The 20,005-nt window shown below is 37.3% G+C and overlaps 1 protein-coding gene across 9 annotated transcripts in view; it reads right to left on the bottom strand.

Moving 5' to 3' along the window:
* Positions 1 to 20,005, bottom strand: part of PLEKHA7 (pleckstrin homology domain containing A7) — a 142,512-nt gene that overhangs the window by 95,507 nt on the left and 27,000 nt on the right. Inside the window, exon 1 of one of the 9 annotated variants that reach the window (XM_079307912.1) lies at positions 6,418 to 6,607. The exons of the other annotated variants lie outside the window; for them this stretch is intronic. Coding sequence (XP_079164038.1) covers positions 6,418 to 6,437 — 20 coding nt within the window. The 5' untranslated portion in view covers positions 6,438 to 6,607. Of the gene's footprint in view, positions 1 to 6,417; positions 6,608 to 20,005 lie in introns of those variants that run through there. 9 annotated transcript variants of the gene reach the window in all.

Raw genomic sequence — 20,005 nt, 5'->3', positions numbered from 1 at the left:
TAGAGTGACCTGTCAGAGCATTTAATGCTGCTACTTGAAAAGGTATGAAATACTTAACTGAGATCTAACTGCAGTTCAAAAAGCAAGGACAGGCTGGAAGAACAACAAATTCATGAGCATTTTCAGCTATTTCAAACTAGCAGCATCCTTGGCAAACTAATGGAAAATGTGTTTAAAGCCAAGTCAGGCTGAAGAAGAAATAGAAACTAACTCACAACTAACAATCAAGTTCATCAAGTCTGGAACCGAGAGCATTCTGTAGGCAATTATATGATTGTATAGCAAAATGCATATAAAATGTTCAGTATTCATAAAAAGAGAATGAAGTGTCATGCAAAAATTAATGCAATATCAATACCATAAGTAATTTATACCCATCTGAAGTGTTATATTTGATATTTTCACTGCCTGCTGTATTAGTGTCTAATAAATTAGTGAATTAGAACAAAAATAAGAAATGTAACATAAAATTACATGCAGTTTGTAACAGTATTCACACAAAAAATTACAAAGATATTCAATATAATGAGCAGTATTTAGATAATATAACAAAGTATTTCCCTCCTTTCTGTACAAAACTCAAAAATAAAAGAATTATTCAACAACACTAAAGAATAGTGGCAAATTTGCAAATTAAGAAGGATATTATCACTGAAAATTCAAAACTCATCCAGAGTTACAAACTAACTGGAAATTTATATAGGAAAAAACAAACAAACAAAATTCCCAAAATCCAAACAACCCAGAAGTGGTGGAAAGAGGACTAGTAAATAACATTAGTACTTTGGAGAAAAAAGGCAAGTGAGAAAGCCAGCCAACCTCACTGCTGATGGATGTCTCTCTTACTCCTCCCAAGACACACTAGTGGGTTCAATGATAATGCATAATCTCTGCTACACTCCTAAACCTGCTGGTCAAACAATTCAAATATTGCTTCCTTTGCTAATAAATGTTAATAACCAGTAGAGTTCAAATCTCACCTGTGAATACTAAGGGAAAAGTTGCTCTCTTTCTTTCCTTTTTGTTTTTTAATTTCCCTAATATTTTTAAATGTGACCTAGCCACTGGCTAACACAGACCCAACAGCAAATTTAAAATTCCTCCAAAAGAAGATTTCACATAGAATGTTTTGGATAGGAGGGGACCCTAAAGATCTAGATCAGCCCCATCCAGCCTTGTCTTGAGCACTTCCAGGGATGAGGCATTCACAGCTTCTTTGGGCAACCAGTGCCTGTGCCTCACTCCCCTCACAGTGAAGAAAGGAAAAGAAAAGATGAAGACATCCTTTGCAAGCTAAAATGCCAACTCACTCCTTCCTGCAATCACAGGCTGACAAGACAGATGGAACTCCATAAAGTAAAAGGAGTAAGAGCCTTGAAGTACAAAGTACCTGAAATTTAAGGAATTTATTTCCATTAAGGATTTGTCCTTCACAGACTAGTGAATAAAAGTAACGGGAAGACATGGCAGTAGGTTATATTTTAGGTAAGGACACATTTCTGCATCCAGAAACTTTATCTTAAGGTCACAGAACCATTAAGGGTTGGAGAAGGCCTCCAAGATGAGTGAGCCCAACCTGTGGCTGAACAGCACCATGTCAACTACACCATGACACTCAGTGCCATGTCCAGTTGTTTCTTAAATACCCCCAGGGATGGGGTCTCACCACTTAATGTCTGTTTCAATGCCTGGCAACCCTTCCAGTGAAAAAATGTTCCCCAGTGTCCCACCTGAACCCCTTCCAGTACAACTTGAGGCCATTTCCTCTTGTCCTGTCACTGGCTTCCTAGGAGAAGAGACCAATCCCCAATTCCTGCATTGAAAAAAACAAATCTAGAATTTAATCTAAATATCTGATAATTCATCGTGGAGTTACTAGACTTACATGTCCACATGCTACCTTAGTCCTTCCAGACATTCTTACTTGGATTAAGAAATCATATTTTTAACATTGCCCCCCCGCCCAATCTGGAACAAGAAGGAAGGAGTCATAAAAGTCTTATCTAAACAAGATTTATTTTCAGCCCAAACATAAAACTGCTCTTAGCTGCCTTACTAGAAAGGCTGTAAAGATGTTCAGAGTCCAACACCATCCTCCTGACTCGCAAGGCCACCTAACCAACATTACCCAAAAGCCATTCAGCTACCAGGAGTTATGGGACACCATGCACAGGCTTCATTGACCTAACACATTCCAGTAACACATCAAGTCCAAAGTCACCCTCCAAGCACTACTCACACCTTGCCATTAATACTCAAAGCACACCATCACAAACCAGAGGTGGCAGCCTGCTCCTCTTCCCTTTTGCACTCCTGCAAGCTGGCACTCCACATTTATGCATAGCTGAAGGCTCCATTCCTTTTACTCTCCTCTGGGTGCTCAAGAGGCAGCACCCCTCTTCAGGCTTTGCACATTAATACAGCCATCACCATTGATTTCAGTTACTTTGCAGCTAACTTTCACCACCAGATGTTTCAGCAGTCAGACAGGAATTCTCAAAATTCTCAATGGCTCTCACACACACTGTGTGATATCAAACACGGGAAAAAATCGTGTGCTAGAACTGAGATCAATAAACTGCAATCTGGACCTAGATGTCAGATAGCCAGTGCATGTTTCTTTACTGTTTAGCAAGTGCTCAGGCAGAAGCTAAACAACTCTTCATTGTGGCCAAAGGTTCCACATTGATTCATGAGTAACTGAACAGGGCTGGCACTCTGCCTGGCAGGGAGATAACCCTGTCCTGCTGAACTGGAGCAGTGAACCCTCCTGCCCCACACCCAAACCACAATGAGGTTGCTGTGTAACCAGGTGCTGTGTTCTCAACCAGGACACTCTGCCCTGCAGCTGTCTGAATAGCCTGGAACAATGTGCAGAAGGAACAAGAGAAATTCTTGTCAGCAGTAAAACATCAGGATGTCTTCTGGGGCAGGGAAGAATACCTGAGCTGTAAATTAACCCTCCTGCAAGTCATGAAATGACACAGACATAAAGCCATTGACCGTGACAAGAAGGGTGAAGGATCCTGCTTACAGCCTTGCCCAACTCTTCATCTGCAATTCCAGCTGAAACAATTAGCTCAAGTAACCTGCAACAGGAAACTAACTAACACCTGATCACTGGTGATAGTCTGAGGCACACAGACATTAGGCATGCTGGGCACATAAAACAACCTGTACATCCCTCAATTCTAACCCAGGTAAACTTGGTGGGATGATCTCACCTTTAACACTAGAAGGAAACCTCAACCACCACATTCACTCTTTATCATCCCCATGACCTTTACCCAGGAAAAAGAGCAAACAGCACCTGGCCACACAATCATCACACAAGAGGAAACAGTTCTTCCAGGAAAACAGGAGGTTCACTCTACAGACCAAAGATTTTTAAGGTCTGTGCCTTCTGCAGAGACCATTTCAGAGTGACAGTTCTATTTTCTGCTTGCTGCATTTGTAAATACAAGAGTATAAATCCTGTGTGCTGTAGAATCAGCAGGTACTACCATTTCAGTTCAAAGATAATGTGAGAATCAAATTACAGTCTCTCACTGTATGAAATAATTACATATCCTTAGATCTGAAATGACTTCTATAAAAACCAGAAAAATAGCACTCATGAAGACATTACATTATTATATATAAAGAAAAAAAATAAATACGCAGAGCCAGAAATGGGATTAAGCTACTTTATCCTACTTAAAAATGAATTGTACTGGATAGAGACAAATATACTCTGTCAAATGACATGAAAATACTGAACAGAAAACTAACCAAAATTATTGAATTTGGAGGGGAAAAAAAAAAAAAAACCACAAAAAAAATCACCACACAAAACCCCATACACCAAAATTCTGAGTCAGCCAAATAAGCTTTAGAGGAAGCAACTTTTGCTAAAAACAAATAGGAAATTTTGTATTGCATAATTACTAAGCACGCATGCAAGTACATTGGACTGAAGTGCCTTAACTGGAACAGTCACCTCAAACATATGTAGAAGTCAAAATGCTGATAATATAAGCAATTTTTTTAAAATTACTTTGAATTTAGAAAGCTAGGTTGCTCTCTATCATGATGCAAATATTAACTTGTGTGAGCTACCAGAACATAGCAAATTTCTCTCTCTACAGAGACAGTTTATTAACACGAACTAAACAGATGCTTATTTAATGGCATTCAGCTTGCTGGTCCTTGATGAAGCTCCAGAGTAAATAAAATACTTCTTGTAGGATTGCAAATACAGCCAGGGAGTCTATTTTTCAGGTTCAGGATAAATCAAAGCCTTCTGCACAAGAGGCCATCACGCAGTGTGCTTTTTAATCAAGACATTTTTTAGGTTAACAGCCCTGATAAATTCTTATCTGTTACAATAACCTATTCAAAATTCAAACTAGCAAATGAACTGTAACTACAATGCCTTGCAAATGGTGCAAATCCCCTATCAGGTGACAGAAAAGTGCTACAAGTAGAGGCAAATGTAGCACTGTCACCTCACTTTTAAATTGGCATTTTGTGTCATTCAACGTGCCTCCAAAGAACAAAAGTAAAAAGAAACTGTTGGTGCACAAACTCCTGAGGTCAGGGTGATAAATGAAACCACTTCCCAAATAAGCTTTCCTAATTAAGGCTTCTAAACCAGAGCTGGCTTGCATTCAGTCATTACCACCGTTACAAGTCATCTGAAATATTCTTGATAAAATATTTTTAGCATCAACACCACCGTATTAAAACCAGTTGAAGGTCATAAGGATGAAACAAATAAAAGCTCAGGAAAATATCAAATTCATTCCTAAAACTACACAGAAGTGTTGTGAAAACTCCCTACTTAAATCAGTTCAAGATTTTTATAGTTATCAAGTTCATGTATTATATAATCTGTGCATTAAAAAATGAAACAACATACTCATCCATTCTAGGATTACATCTACAGGATTGTACTTATTCATCCCCACAGGCACACCTGAACTACTAAAAGGGCGAGTTTTCTTTTGTCAAAAGACAGAAACATTGCATACATTGTTTAAATCAATTTTATGTTTTCCCCACCTCCCTGAAGAAATATTAAATTTGCTTAATTAAACAGATGGCACTTTTTATTATACTTGTATTTGCACTTGAGAAATTTAATTTGCATAGCAAACTTTTTTTTTTTCTAGGTCAATTCATGTGCCACTAAATGAAAATTCAGGACAACAAACTAAAATAACTAAAATATTAAATCTATTCTCAGAAATGTAAATATTCCATTCTTAAGCAGTGAACCACTGAAACTCTTCATTTTGTGTTGGTGTACAAACTTTAATTATTTTCTGCATTTTCTTTTCTATTAATACATATTAATCTCAGAAAAAAAAAAGCTAAAAAATTCTTCACATCCCTTACACAGAAATCTGTTACATGCTTATTATGTCCATATTACACCCAATCTAGAAGTGGAAGAAATTTAACTTAACCACGATGTTATACAATGCACATCTGACCCACAGTCACACTTAAGAACTGAACAGACAGCACAGAATTCCAAAAGAACAATGATATTTGCAAAAAAAAAAAAAAAAAAAAAAAAAAGCACCAGGAATGGCAACACACAAGGTAACAGGAGCCACATGCTTTCAAGGGCAGAAGATGCATTTCTATGCAAAACCGAGCAGACAAACAGGACATCCCTTAAAATGTACACTGACTTACACACAAAAATCACTAATTATATTTCAATTAATCTTCTGAAGCCTGTGAAATGATTCATCTGACCACCTAACCTCAGGTGCTTTGTCAAAAGAGAAGGGCTTTTTTTTTCCTCCCCCTAAGAACAACAAGGATAAAAAGGTGAAGGATATAGACTCAAACTTGGACAATGACTCAGCATTGTAAGAAAAAGCCAAGGTAAGGCATGATTTAATTTGCAACTAAGCTTTGGGTTGCTACAGCAACTTCAATACTTCAAAAGATATTAGAAATATTTCCATTTCTCTACCCTCATAATAAAATCTGTTTAAATGCTTTGGAAATCATTCAAATACTTATTTTCTTTGGTAAGAATTAATCACAAATTTGAAGGCAAAGTCTACAAAGACCAAGAAACAACCAGGATTTTTCACAAATCTGGAATGTTAACTACTGAGAGAAAGGAGGAATATCTGACATTCACTTACCTAATTGTTGAAGATCATAGCACTCAACTTTGAGACAGGTATTCTAATCACAAAGCAAACTTTGCAAAACACGTCATTAAGTAAACAGTGCACATTTAGAGTTTCAGGATGGAAAGCTCAAAAGGGTTTTAGTGAGACATCAGTAAAAAATCCTCATATTACCTGAGGCATTTAGCACATGGTACACAAGAAAAAATATAGTTTCAAACAGAACATTACAAGCTTTTCTATTTTTTTGTTTTGGCAAGGACTGAGTGCTGGTACATACCTAAGATAGGACCTTCTCATAACACTGTTTGCAGACCTGTCAGCTCCAGTCAGCCATTAAGAGTTCTCATAATTAAACCTGAAGCATTCATAAGCATTCAAAAGTGAAGCACAGTCATTAAAAAGGACCATGCTTGCACTCTCCCTATTAGCTGGGAAAAAATTCATTAATGCCTTCACTCCTTCTTTCTGCCCAGGGAAAGAAAGCAAGGGGAGGGAAGAAGATGAGAGCAAAACACCACCTACATTGCCATCATTTCCTGCCAACAGGCCAGCCACACAGAGGAAAAGGACCAAAACTGGTCTCCACATTGGCCTCAGACTGCTTTAAGAGAAACAAATCAGAATTAACTTGATTTATGTGGCCCTACCATGACCACATCCACTCAGTGCCATCATTCTCTCATGTGTTTTGAGATGAAGGCAATATATTTAAATCAATATATATCAAGAAACCATAATTTTGATATTATATCCCAAGTGATTCCTAAAACCAGAAAACAGATGTTTAGATGATGCATCATTTTAATTAGCTCTCAGCATTTGTCTTTGGCCACACAACTTCCATGGTGGAGATCACAACAGATTTGCACAGTTAAGTTTACAGACAACCACCTTCTGGGTTACCTATCATCTAGAGTAAGTTAATCAGCTTGTTCTGCAAAGCCAAATTAAATATATTCTTTCAGGAAAACCCCTACTCTGATTAATTACTTGAAGCAAAGCACAAACAGGTATTGCATGCATGATTTAAATGGAAATTCTTGTAAAATTGGAGCACTTTATGGATGGGGGGATGAAATCTGTAAATTTCTCCTCAGATGTATGAATTAAAAATATCTGCACTTTGGTGAGATATGAAATTTATTAGAAGAGCATCGACATGTTCTATGACTCCTACTCCAAAGCAACTAAATTATAAGGAATTTTTTGTTTTAAAACTGCCTTCAAAATACAAAATGACTTCTGGTCTAAGTGCTTCATTATGTTAAACTGTTAAACAAACTTCCACACAAACCAATCAGAACACTCACTGCTAGTGCTCTTTGTAACTAAATTTTGTCTGAACTACACACTGTGTTAAAACAATTACCTAAGACATTATGCTAATATAAGTAAGTCACATTGTTTCAATTTGATTTGCCTGAAAGCTCTTCTTAATAAGTCTAGTCGTAAGAGACATGCTTGCCTTATTTTCTCTAAAAAGTTGTTAATTTAAAATTAAACATTGGGCAACTCAGTTTTTGAGAAACTCAACATGTTGCCTGCCACTTACATAAAAGCATGTGTATTTTATATGAGTTTTGTTTTGCTGCAAATACACAGAGAAGCTTTTGTCAAAATACCATCAGTTACAAATGCATGACTGAAATTCTTCTTGCATTTGGGAGCAGAAGGGGGCTGAGGGGGGTGTCATTTATCACCAAGCTGCTATGACTTTACTCTCATTGCTGAATGCAACACAAACAATAAAAGGCAAAACTACCATGTTTGTTTTACTATAATTCTAAAACTAAGATAAAATAAAAATAAAAATCTGTCAAACAAGCCTTGTTTCCTTTCCTGTTTACCAAATATACGTGTGAGAAATTAAACCTTTACCTAAGCTTATATTTGCCTCATCACCACAGGATAAAAAACTTCAAAAGTTTGGAAATAATCCAATTACTCCTTAGTTACCTTATAAATGAGATATGAAAATACATGCAAAGAAGTGGTTCTAGGAGTAAATGCTATATGAGTACCTCCATTAAAATATACCAAGAGGTGAGATCTAGCAAGTAAGTGACAATCTATCCTAACTCAACATTTGTTTTTGATTAATTTACATCTAATTGCAGGTGCTTACGAAGTTTAAAAAAGATAACACTGATCTCTGCTCACTGCAGGATATTTTAATCTGGAATCATCATATTAGACAGTCACTTAGACAGTAAGTGCTTTGAAATGGTATTTACATAATGGCACACCAGCACACAGGTCCCAGACAGCTCTTCCTAGGGGTGCATCAGACCAGAAACAAGCAACATCAGGAGGAAGCTGTTCCCTCTCAGCTGAGCTGACAAAATTTCACTCCTCAACTGTATTCAAATGCAGCAGTAATTACTCACTTAACCTGACACCAGTTCCCACATTGTTCATTCCCACAGACTACGTGGGGCAGAAGGGGATGAATGTCTTCCTGCAGTGCTACACATAATTGCTCAAGCCCCACTGTCCCTCTTGCCCTTCCAACAGCTTTTCAGGACCAGCCAAAAATGCCTTTTTCACATTGAGCCACCAGTAAAAACAATGCTTACAATCCCTGGCTGAAAAGGAGATTTTGCCTGTAGGGATGTTTAAAAAACATTACATAGCAGTTGAGTCAATTAGATTGTTCTATCCAAATATTTTTGATATCTAACCAACCACTTCTCAGATTTCCCATTTTCCTTAACACCACCATGTTGGTGACTCACCCTTTTTCTCCTCCATTTTCCAAGACTCCTGCTACATCCCTGTCCCAAACACCTCCTGAATTTAGGAACTGTCTGTAGTATGAAAGCTTGTGGTCATATCCAGACATTGACAAACCACAGAAGACTAGGATATTCTGGCCATTCCTAGTGGAACTATTATTTCTCAACCTGTCTCAAGTTTTACTTTGGCTTTGGGGAAAATACTATTTCATATGTTTACCACCCCTCAAAAAATCAGAATTGTCTCATTACCAAGAAGCACACAACTTTCAACATGATAATTTTAAATTCTAAAGGGGAATAGTTGATGAATATATAAAAAAAATAAAATTAAACCTCATGAAACAAGACTACCTCTTTTCCCACAGCATTTACATTAAAAAAAGCTAAAGACTGCAACCTTCCTTTAGTACACCTGAACGGTTTTCTCTTAAAAAACAGGGATGGAAGGGGAGACAGATTAGTCTTAATCATGAAAAATGAAATATTAAGCATAAAATGAGACACAATTTTAGAATTTCCAAAGGATTACTATAATAAGTTAACAGATGGAAACATCAAACTACAGGATCTGTGCTACTGATGGCCAGTGAGGAGAGGAGAACACGATTGCACATAAGATGCCTGATGATTTGTGGACCTGTCTTCCAGCTCTGGTACATCATCTAAAATGGAATAGATACAGGATGTATCAATATGTTAAACAGCTTTTCTGCACAGACAAACACTTTGAAGCCCTGTGAAGCTGCCTGAACAGTTTTCATTAGGTCTAAGCTTTTGGCATAGAAAATGTAATTCTGTAAGAAGCACCAATTAAAATCATAATGGCTCTACAAGTATTTAAAAACACCCAAAAAAAAAAAATCCCTTCAATGGATTTATCTAAATCAATAGAAAATGCCCCCTCAAGCATGACATCTTTGGTACTATAAAGAAATTAGAGCTGGAATACCAGAGACTGTGAAACCACTGTGAAATCTCTAAGACTAGCCTTTAGATACTTCAAATTCTGATTTATTCCTATCTAACATCCTAAAATGTCAAAGCCATTCCCAAGTTACTTGTGCTCCAACAGTTTTGCCATTAAAGACAAAGAAAAGCACTGCAATTCTACTCCAGAAGCTTCCAAGTGTTTGTTCAGCCTAAAGACACACCATAAATCTCACATCATAAGTGATGTGTTATTATAGAAGTTTTTTCCTTCTGCAGGCTAAAAACAGCATAATAATGATCTAGAGGACTACAGAAGACATTCTTTGGCTTTTAATTCAAAATGTCAGAAATACACTGCAGGCTTCACTAGATTTCTTTTTAGAAGTTTAATTGTCAAAAGCATAGAAACATCAGATCTCCCCAGATTCACTTTTACACCTCATTTCCAAATCCTTGAACTCAAAAGACTTCTAATACTTTTTAGCCAATTTAATTATCTAAAGTATGCTATTAATTCTGTAATCATGCTGAAAAACATTTCAAAGGTGCTCCAATAATCTTAACTGGGAATTGTTTAAATGATGAACAAGTATCACACTGCAGGAAGAACCACTTGTAATAAATTTTCCTCATGATGGCAGCATAAACCATTCTGATGAAGCTTTGAACGACAATGCACATTCCTACTCATACAAAAGGAGACCTCAGATGCTCTAGAAATGGTGTTCTACCATTTTTTCTCCTCTTCACACTGCCCTTTTTACACCACTTCACAGGCTTCAGATTTAGTCCCCAGAATTTCACAGCAGTATTATTCTACCTCCCACATGCAATTAATGAAGAAAGAGAAGGTACTACCCCCTGCAGACTATTTTGACAAGTTTTATGAAGTTTCCCCATACATTCCACTGCATTTTGCATCATTTGTACATCCTACTTTGGAAAGACAACTGCACAGTCTGCACATCTGTGTGAATCACTAAGTTAATGCTTCAATCAAGATCTATGAAGTTCTTTTGAAGAATGTTCCATCAAGTTCTGTTTGCTTTTAGTGTTTCTGCACTACAAAGATGACAATACCATGACCTGCAAGGTCCCATTGACAGAAGGATTCTGAAAATTTGGCACTTTGTCTTCCTGACCCTCCAGAGTGTACAAATCACTAAGATTTGCAGGCTTTTATAAGGCATGAAACATTCAAAATCTGCATAGATTTCAGCTTACAAACAAATCACAACAATTAAGTCTGTGTTGATTAAGAATAGGTGTGAGATTAAAAAGATCATCACCATGTTTGGAAAGACTTTGTTTAAAAGCTATTACTAGTGCAAAATCACTCTCTTTAGTGGCTTTGCTGAGGCTCCTACTTCTAAAATCTCATTGCTTCTCACTTGAAAAGGTCAGCCAATGTTCCACTCAGATCAGTCACCACAAGTTGTTCCTTAACTGAGGTCTATCAAAATAATCTGACTTTTTCAATCCATACAGTAGAGTATAAAGGAACCCAGACCACTGACACAGCAGCTGATGAAGGGACAATACAAACAGTTCTGTTTAGCTGATCCAAGGGATTTCCTGGAGAAGAAAACACTGACCAGGAAAAATGAGGGATGTCCCCAATCTCCTGCTCTCTTACAAGTTTCATATCTGTCTACAGCCTTTAAAACTGCTCTAAGCCCTCATTCGTTTCTCAGAATGTCTACAAAGTTTCAAGACCAGAAGTGCATCTTGATTTATTTCATCTTCACGTTACTGACTACCTCTGCTTAAATATACCTAAAAACCTTACCAATGTGCAGGTTTACACTTTCTCTGATTAATTTTGAATTGCTTAAAGGAAGCAATCTTGAGACTCCATCAAGCCACTCACCCTACTTCTAGATGTTAACAAACACTGAAAGAATAAATATCTGTAAAGCAAGGAAAAATGCAAAAATTGCCAGTCTGGTTTAGAACAGTAGCTAGGAGAAACAAAAATAAAACATGTTTCTAACCCATATACAAATACAGGGTAGATATTTTTGTTCTGGCTTGGCAATCCTGGACAGAGCAAACATTGCTGTAAAACCCAAAAGCAGCAGTGAAGGCTTTTGGCTGTAGTTAAGCTTTTCCCATCTCTTTTCATGTCTTGGCAGTTTTATCTACACTATGGTAAGAAGAGTGGTTAACACTAATTTTCTCAAATCCGACTCGGATTACACTGATTGAAAAGACTGGCCATATCTTAATTTGAGGGTTTACAATAAGAAGATTAAAACAAACTAACAGCATCTTTATTTTTAAGCACTACACTTGCTGAGCAGCAAACAAGTACCACATCAGAGAAAAAGTACCTATCATTACACCCCATCTCCCAAACATTTATGGTTTCTAAGAGAATTATCATTCCTCCAGAAACCTCCCATTTTCTTCTCCATACACCTTTACAGTACAGCTATTTTGGCCAAGACAGCAGCAGGGCTTTACCACATTTTCTCTGCTAAACAGGATTTTTCAAATGAGCAGCAAAGCCTGGGAGCAGCTGGAGCTTCAGAGGAGGATTGCCTCTTATCAGTAGCAAGAAGCAGAATAGATGAAGCAGAGCAAAAAGCCAAGCTCTCCATCTGAAGGGACAGTTACTAGGTTTAAAAATCACAGCCTAAATCAAGACTCTGCTGCTGGTATGTACAACTGTGTGCATTATTCTATAAAAACAACATCATAATAGAAGTCCTGTATGAATTTACAATTTTTTGTATCTTTATGTAATGTAAGTTTGAGAAACACAATGGCAACTGAGTTATGTGAGAGAACAACCTAGATGCAATTAGAAACCACCACTTCTACACCAGTTTCATCAAGGCACTTTGAAAATACAATGAAATATTCATGGCCATATTGTGACATATGAGCCTACAACCAGCTTAAAAGAAGCAAGGGGAATTGCACAAAAATGTAAAAAAGAAAAAAATAAATAAAAAAGGTGTATTTGGCAAGACAAACTTTCCCTCCCAAATTGTTTCTAACAGAGATAAGACTAGAGTAAAAGACTATCAGAAAACACTAATTTTTACACAGATGTAACATGACAAATGCTGCATGAACTTTTTTTTTTTCAATTATCAGATGAAAGTTTTCATATGTAAGAGATAATCAGTTGAACACAAATTTAAGGAAGAAAAAGCCTAAAGTTTTAGAAAGCAAGAGAAATAGAACCTTCAAAATTAGATCCAAAGCATGACCTAACAACTGAAAGTAGAGAAATGCAGAGATAATGCATAATGAATGCCCAACAGTAAACTGATCAGTAAGCAGGAGGCACCCAGTTTAAGCCAGCACTGTAACATGGCAGTGAAAGAGACAAAATTCAATGCCAGGATACATCATGGCAGGGATTTCCAGCAGAGACAAGGAAATATTTTAAGCAGCCTTCAACTGTGCTTCAGCAAGTGTTTATCAAGAACATCATGCTAGGTTGAAGATGATCCACATTTAGAAACCATCAAATAGGTACATGTAAAAAGGGCTTTGTGTCCCTGGGGAAGGGATCAGGACACATCAAGTACTCTGTCATTTGCAACAAGCCAGGGCTGATGGGTTTGGTAAAACACAGCAGGAGCAGGGAGCACACGAGCTGAAGCCAAGCCAAGCTGGTGTCTGAGCCAGAGAGCCTGGGGATGGGGCACTGTGACATCTGACAGCCCAGGCACACACCCTGCAGGTGTGACTCCCCTGCTGCTGGATGACCACTACAGCTCCTGGCTTGTGCTACACAGCTGGGGGAGCTGAGCCTTGCATTCCTCCCACTGCTCAGCACAGGCAGGGATTAATGTGAAATTTCTTCAGCCCTTTCTTCTGTAGGGTGAAGGACTGCTCTGCTTAAAAACAAACCAACCAACCAGGAATACAAATAGCAGAGAAGGGAAAGTTGCCTTCATTGAAAAGCAGGAATGGCAGGAGACCAATAGATACCAGACTGCCACCAGTTAATATAAGTCAGAACCTTGAATTCCCTAAATTTATTTCTAAACACAAATCTGGTATATGTACAGAGGAAAAAAAAAAAAAAAAAAAAAAGTAAAAAGCCTTCAAACAAACAAGCAAATCCAAGATGCAATTAATCAGTCCATGAGACAACAATGTAGTGAAAATCAGAAGACACAGAGTCCATACCTGCTTGCAGACATTGGAAACAAAAGGCAATGCACCAGTATTTCTTAACACTGTTCATGCAAACAAGTTGTTGCTGTTTGTAAATATCATATATTTTGGATTCTACTACATCTCTAAAACCATGAAATTTCTCCAATTGTGCAAACAATGACTTGTTTCAAACTTCTAAACTTCTGAATCAAGAATTCTCAATAGAAGTCTTTCATCTGTAACATACTAGAAGATAATCTGAGTTTACCCTGCTAAGCTACTATGCAAAGTAGATTTAACTCTTCTTGTGTCCTTAAACTGCCTTGGTTCCAGCAAGAGTACTGGAATCTCCTCCTCACTCCTCCACCAACCAAATTAATGACAAGGGCATTTTCCTCTTACTGGCAAAGCAGGAGCTCAATCATCATACAAAATTTCATTAGGAATATACCTTTTTCTGATATGATTCCATAATGTCAGGAATCTCAGCCTGCTCTGGATTCATTAGATTGTCCCAGAAGCATAAACCCACTTTGTTGCTGTTCAACCTGTGCAGTCAGGATGTCCAACCTATTGAGACATGGATGTTAAAAGTTTCAAATAATCTAACTAAATCTAGAGGAAGGAAGCTACTCCTGCTTCATTCATAAAAGGACAAACAGCAATACCCAAAATCTTGCCCCAGATTAATCTGAGGAAGACTGAGTGTAAGCCTCACCCTTTCCCAGTGAAGAATGGCAGGGACAGAAAAGCCTACACAAGAGGTTTCAGGCAATCATCTGGCCCAATCTTTTGCTGAAAAAGAGATTTTAGATGATCCAGAGTAATCCAAACTGAATCTTGAATACTTCCAGCAAGGGAAATTCTACCCCTCCTCTAATCAACCTATTCCAATATTTAACTGTTCCCAAAATGAAGAATCACCTTTCCTGACTGGTCAGGGCTGACAGGGAAGGCTTGGGAATGCCATCCTTGATGGAAGAGTGTGGTGCTTTTACAGCCCTATTCTTCAAGCCCCAAAGATTTTAAGCAAAATTCTTGTCACACAGCTTTTCTTAGGTGTGCATTTTTCAAAAGTATTGAGGGAGGGAGAGAGGATGGATTTGTTAAGCTCTTACTTATGATAGAAATAAGTATTATGTTAAATGAAACATTCATGTATTTTTAATCAATACACCACAAGTACTAGTCTTAGCCATAGAACAGCTGACAAGAACCACCACACTATATTTTATATATATGGAATGTATTTGGCTAAGAGGCACTTGCTCATTAGCACTTCAGCAAGAAGAGTCAGGCAAAGTGGCATTAGTCAGGGAAATACACATTTCCAATACTCTGGGCCAGCCTTGCCTTCTATCCAACAAAAAGCTTCTGGCAGGCAGCTAAGAGCTCCCATTTGCAAACAGAGGTGGTATTTGGCATCTTCACTCAGACCCCATCTCCTGGAATCATGTAATGACTTGAGAATGCATGTTTTCATCTTATAAAGATGGTCCTAAAATGCACATTTTAAGAGGGAAAAAATAGATGATGCATCATGAAGATGCTCAGAGAAAAAAAGAGATAACTATGTGGGTATAAATAAAGAATAAGACAGTAAATCTATGAATGTTAAACAATTCTAAAGAAGTATAGATTCCAGACATTCTGCTGCACTCCACAGACAAATTATAATCAGGTGCACAATTATGCTGTTTTTTTCACTTTACTCAGAAGTTCTTCCTTGCTCCTAAACCCTAACTGTTTTCCTTGTATGTTCTTTTCTCTTCCCTGTGCAACAAAAAAATTAGAATTTGACCTCAGAGGCAGTAGCTCAAAATGAGTTTAAATAAAGCAAAACCAAGTACAATGCTTTGGCTTTACTATTTCTCAGCTGCCCCATCTATCCCTCCTTTCTATATACCCTTTTAAAACTAAACAAGCCATATAAAAAGCATAAGTGCCACCAAAAAAAGAGTTCCATTTAAGTAAATTCCACAAAGAAGAAAAGGCAATTTGGTGATTTTCTCATAAAGCTGTTGTAGTCCCTCACAATGGAAATCAAAGTAAAACACATGGAAAAGCAAACATTTGAGCCAAGGGCAGCAAAGTCTTAAAGAAGAATTAGAGCAAGAATCACAAATGCCTGCACTGGCATTTTTAAGTTGACTGTAACTGGCTTGAAGTTTTGCTACAGCATCACTGATAGTAATGGAGTTCTTCAGTAGCAGTGGTTTGATTGAAAGCAAATCAAAAAGGTTTTTAAAAACAAATATTTACTCCCAAATATTTTAGCTCATACACTGAAAATCACAATAAACAATCCAAATTTGAACTAACATCCCTCTCACAGAGCTCTCTACCATTCTTGAAAAAAAAAAAAAAATCCAATACAAGGACTCCTCTTCAGGGTTTATTTATGAAGTCTATGAAGTTTCAAATTTATGAAGTTTCATGGCTGTATTATGTTATTTAAGCAAATTGAGCCAGAATAGATAAGCATTTCATGCACAGAGTACTCACAAGATGCTAAAACAAAGTGCTAAAATTCAGGCTTGCCTTTAAGGGTGCTTCACCATATACAGCCACTCTTCACAGCATAGAGCTAAAACAGACACCAATGCAAAAGTCAACCAAAGCCAAGCTTCACAAAGCTTCTGAATGTATTAAGTTTTAAACAACACTACACTACAGAGTATGTAGAGCTGCCATTTGGAGGGTGAAGAAATGTTGACATCCAAGAAAAGCAAATGCAGGCTCGTGGGATGGAATAAACCCAGCCAGCAAAGGCTGCTAGCTACAAAACAGCTCTTTACAAAGGGCTCCTATGGGTCTTTGTGAAGAAGTTGAACACAATTGATTTATTTATGACACTATTTTCCTTCTACATCTTGACCTCTTCACTATGTTAGAGCAGGGAAATGCAGAAAACAAACAAAAGAATCTATACCAAGAGAGTAATTACACACCTTCAGGTTTCCCAGAACAAGCAGTACCAGGAAAGCAGGGTCAGGAACAGATAGTCTCAAAACCAAGAACTAGCATATCACAATAAGCTGGTTCACTAATAAGGACTGGAGGGTCCTGCAGAATAGTACAAGCTGACAAAAAGAGTTATGGAAGCCTCAACATACTTTGCCAACTGCAAGTTTCTTGTCCCCAACACCTGGAAAACAGATCTGACAAAAATAATTTTCATGACCCTCCTCACAGAGTTCCTTTACTCCTCTGGGTGAACTCTCCAGAAGATTAGAACACTTCCATTATTTTCATGAAGCTGAAGTTTCTCACTCTGAATAAAGATGAAGCTTCAACAAAAGTAGAAGTAGAAAATTTCACCATTGATGCTCATTGCCTGAGAGAGATACACTGAGATTTTTGAAATAAGAAGCACAACTTCTTTCTATTTTAAAAATACATTACTTTCCTATAAAACAAGCTTCGATAAAAAATTTTTCAACTTACATTTTATTCCAGTATTTGTTTTCCCACTGTCTCCAGGAATACTCACATAGATGTAACCATACACCATATATAAACCATACACCATTCTGTTCTACAGATTCATCAAGAAATTTTCTTGGCTTAAACCTGTCTTCCTTAAAGTGCACATTTAAACAAAAAATTTTATATTCTTCCTACCTGCCAATTTAGAAGAGAGATTTTGTCTAAATCTGACCAAGTTGTTTCTTTCTCCAATTTTGTTGAATTCTTTCTGAACTATTTTTATAATTCTGAAAATTGTAGCCCCTCATCAAAATAGAGACATCTAAAATAATTGCCACCTTAATTGCAATCTAGTATTTCCTGTGAAGAAGAAATGCAAAGAATCAAATGTGGGACATGCCCATTTTAAAGAAAATGCCTCATTCCTGCAAGTCTTTTTTTTTTCTTTTTACATTAAACAGTATTCTGTTATTTAGAAATCCTCACAACTGATACACAGGAGCTTAATTTTGGAATTATTTCTCACTGATTATATGTCATAATCACCACTACATTCTACCAATATAATCTCTTCTTGTAGATTAAAAGTTACTGTTCCCAACTCTCCCCCACTCAAAAGCACAGAAATAGCCACACTTTATCTAATAAAACTCTTAGGGCTTAAGAAATATTCTTGTAAGTTTTGTTACAAAACAACAAAATACCAAAACCAAACTTACAATTCCTAAGTTCTTTGTTGGATTTCATTATGAAATAGACGTAGGACAACATTCAAATTCACCACCTCAAGTTAAAATAAGAGTTTGTTTCACCATCTGTGGAAACTGTTCTGCAGGCAGCCAATACCACAAAGATCAATAAACCCTATAATGGATTTCCTTCCCAAACCTTTGCAAAATAACTCCACATTAGCATAAAAAGCAGACAGCAGAAGATTGCAGATTAGCTGCAGTTTTCAACACGACTACATAAACATCAGAACAATAAACAATTTATCCTATTTATTCAAATGAATCACTTCAATTTGCTCACCAGGAACTATATATGGGCAGGTAGCCCTTCTGCTTTCTGGGATACACAGTAGTGTGCCTCCTGTAATTTGGTTTAATCCACAAACACTTCAACAACGCTGTCCAGCAGCTGAGTCCCATTCCCTACATTGCCAATAAATGCAGAAGTGTAAGGAAGGCAAACCATCTTGCAGAAAAGGCTCCCATTGCATTCATCTCTACAATTTAGCTGGCCTTTCTTGAAGCTGTTAAGCTGAACATTTTGTTAAATGTCACACCAAGTGCATTCCATGAGATGGAATGTATCATGGTGTCCCTGCAGAAAGCACATCCTCCCACCACAGCTGTACATTTGAATGCTCCTTTGTAATCCTTGTTTGAAAAACACAACACAACAACAACAACAAAAAAGGACAAAAATATCAAGATTTTTACAGTAGTAACTCTCCATGCACCAAAACAATAGCTTGGTATTTTCTGAAAAGGAAATGTCTCCCCATCTCAAAAAGTAGCAGAACACAGTGCCCCATAGCCAGGAAATTCTACAAACCTAAAGTACATATCAGAGCATATCAGTGATCTAACCTGGGTGTCTGCATATCCTCATATTCAGTTTCCATACACTAAAGCCTAAGCTATGTTAAAACAATTCATATCTGTATTCTAAACCTCACAAGATATTAATTGTCTATAAGCACTGGTAAAGTATCCATTTTTTAAAACAAAAGTTTAATGCTCACTCTTCCAATAAAACTTTAACAAAGGTATTATTTAGCAAATTGCTACTTTTTCCTATCTCTGTCAAAGGATTTTTGGCATAGTAACTTAATTTAAAGCTCACATGAAACCCAAGGTAAGCTTTCATGGGTAAAACTATTAATTTTAATTACCCATTGTTTTTATTTAACTGGAGCTATTTTAGTTCTGCTCAGGGAACTGACAGGCATAAAAGCAAAGGCTAGGTAAGAGGCATCAAAGAAGATTAATGTCATAAAAAGTAAAATAAAATTGCTGCAGATAGGAAGCATATAAACCAGAATTTGAAGAATAACTGCCAAAACTCAATAAATATTTGCTCTCCTGGGAGGTGAAAATCCCTAAGATGTGCTCTGCTTAATTCTCATCTGGCATGCAGTTCTACTGAATGCATCATTTTCTAAAAAGCTAAAAAGTCCAACAAAGATCCCTCTACTACTGAAAGGAACATCCCCACCTCCTGCCTTCCCAAAGCCTCCTCTGCACTGGTTCTGGTGCCTGGGCAGCCCTGCAGCAAAGCAAAGGGCAGGTGATTCAGCTGAGATCAGTCTCCCATAGGATGAGCTTCTAGCTAGACCAAGAAGTGAGCTGGGCCATCAGGCTGCCAAAACAGTGTTCAGGACTGGCCAGAAAAGGGCTGCAATACTGTGGAAATGTGGACATCCTCTTCATTGACAGCTCACTTTTGGATTAATTTAAGCCCCACTGAAATTTATTAGCCAGCCAATTTGTGGTGTGCTCATCCACAGCCATCAGGAAAGGACTTTACACCTTTCCCTTCTAATGAAATTGAAGTTGTTGAATTAATTTGCCTCTAACTCAGCTATGCAGTAATCCAAATCTCACTGAAATCAGCAAGCTCCAGATTAGACCTTTAATG

This window comes from Erithacus rubecula, assembly GCF_903797595.1.
Source record: "Erithacus rubecula genome assembly, chromosome: 6".
In the NCBI taxonomy this organism is placed as follows: domain Eukaryota; kingdom Metazoa; phylum Chordata; class Aves; order Passeriformes; family Muscicapidae; genus Erithacus; species Erithacus rubecula.
This window is presented reverse-complemented; position numbering and strand designations above follow the sequence as displayed.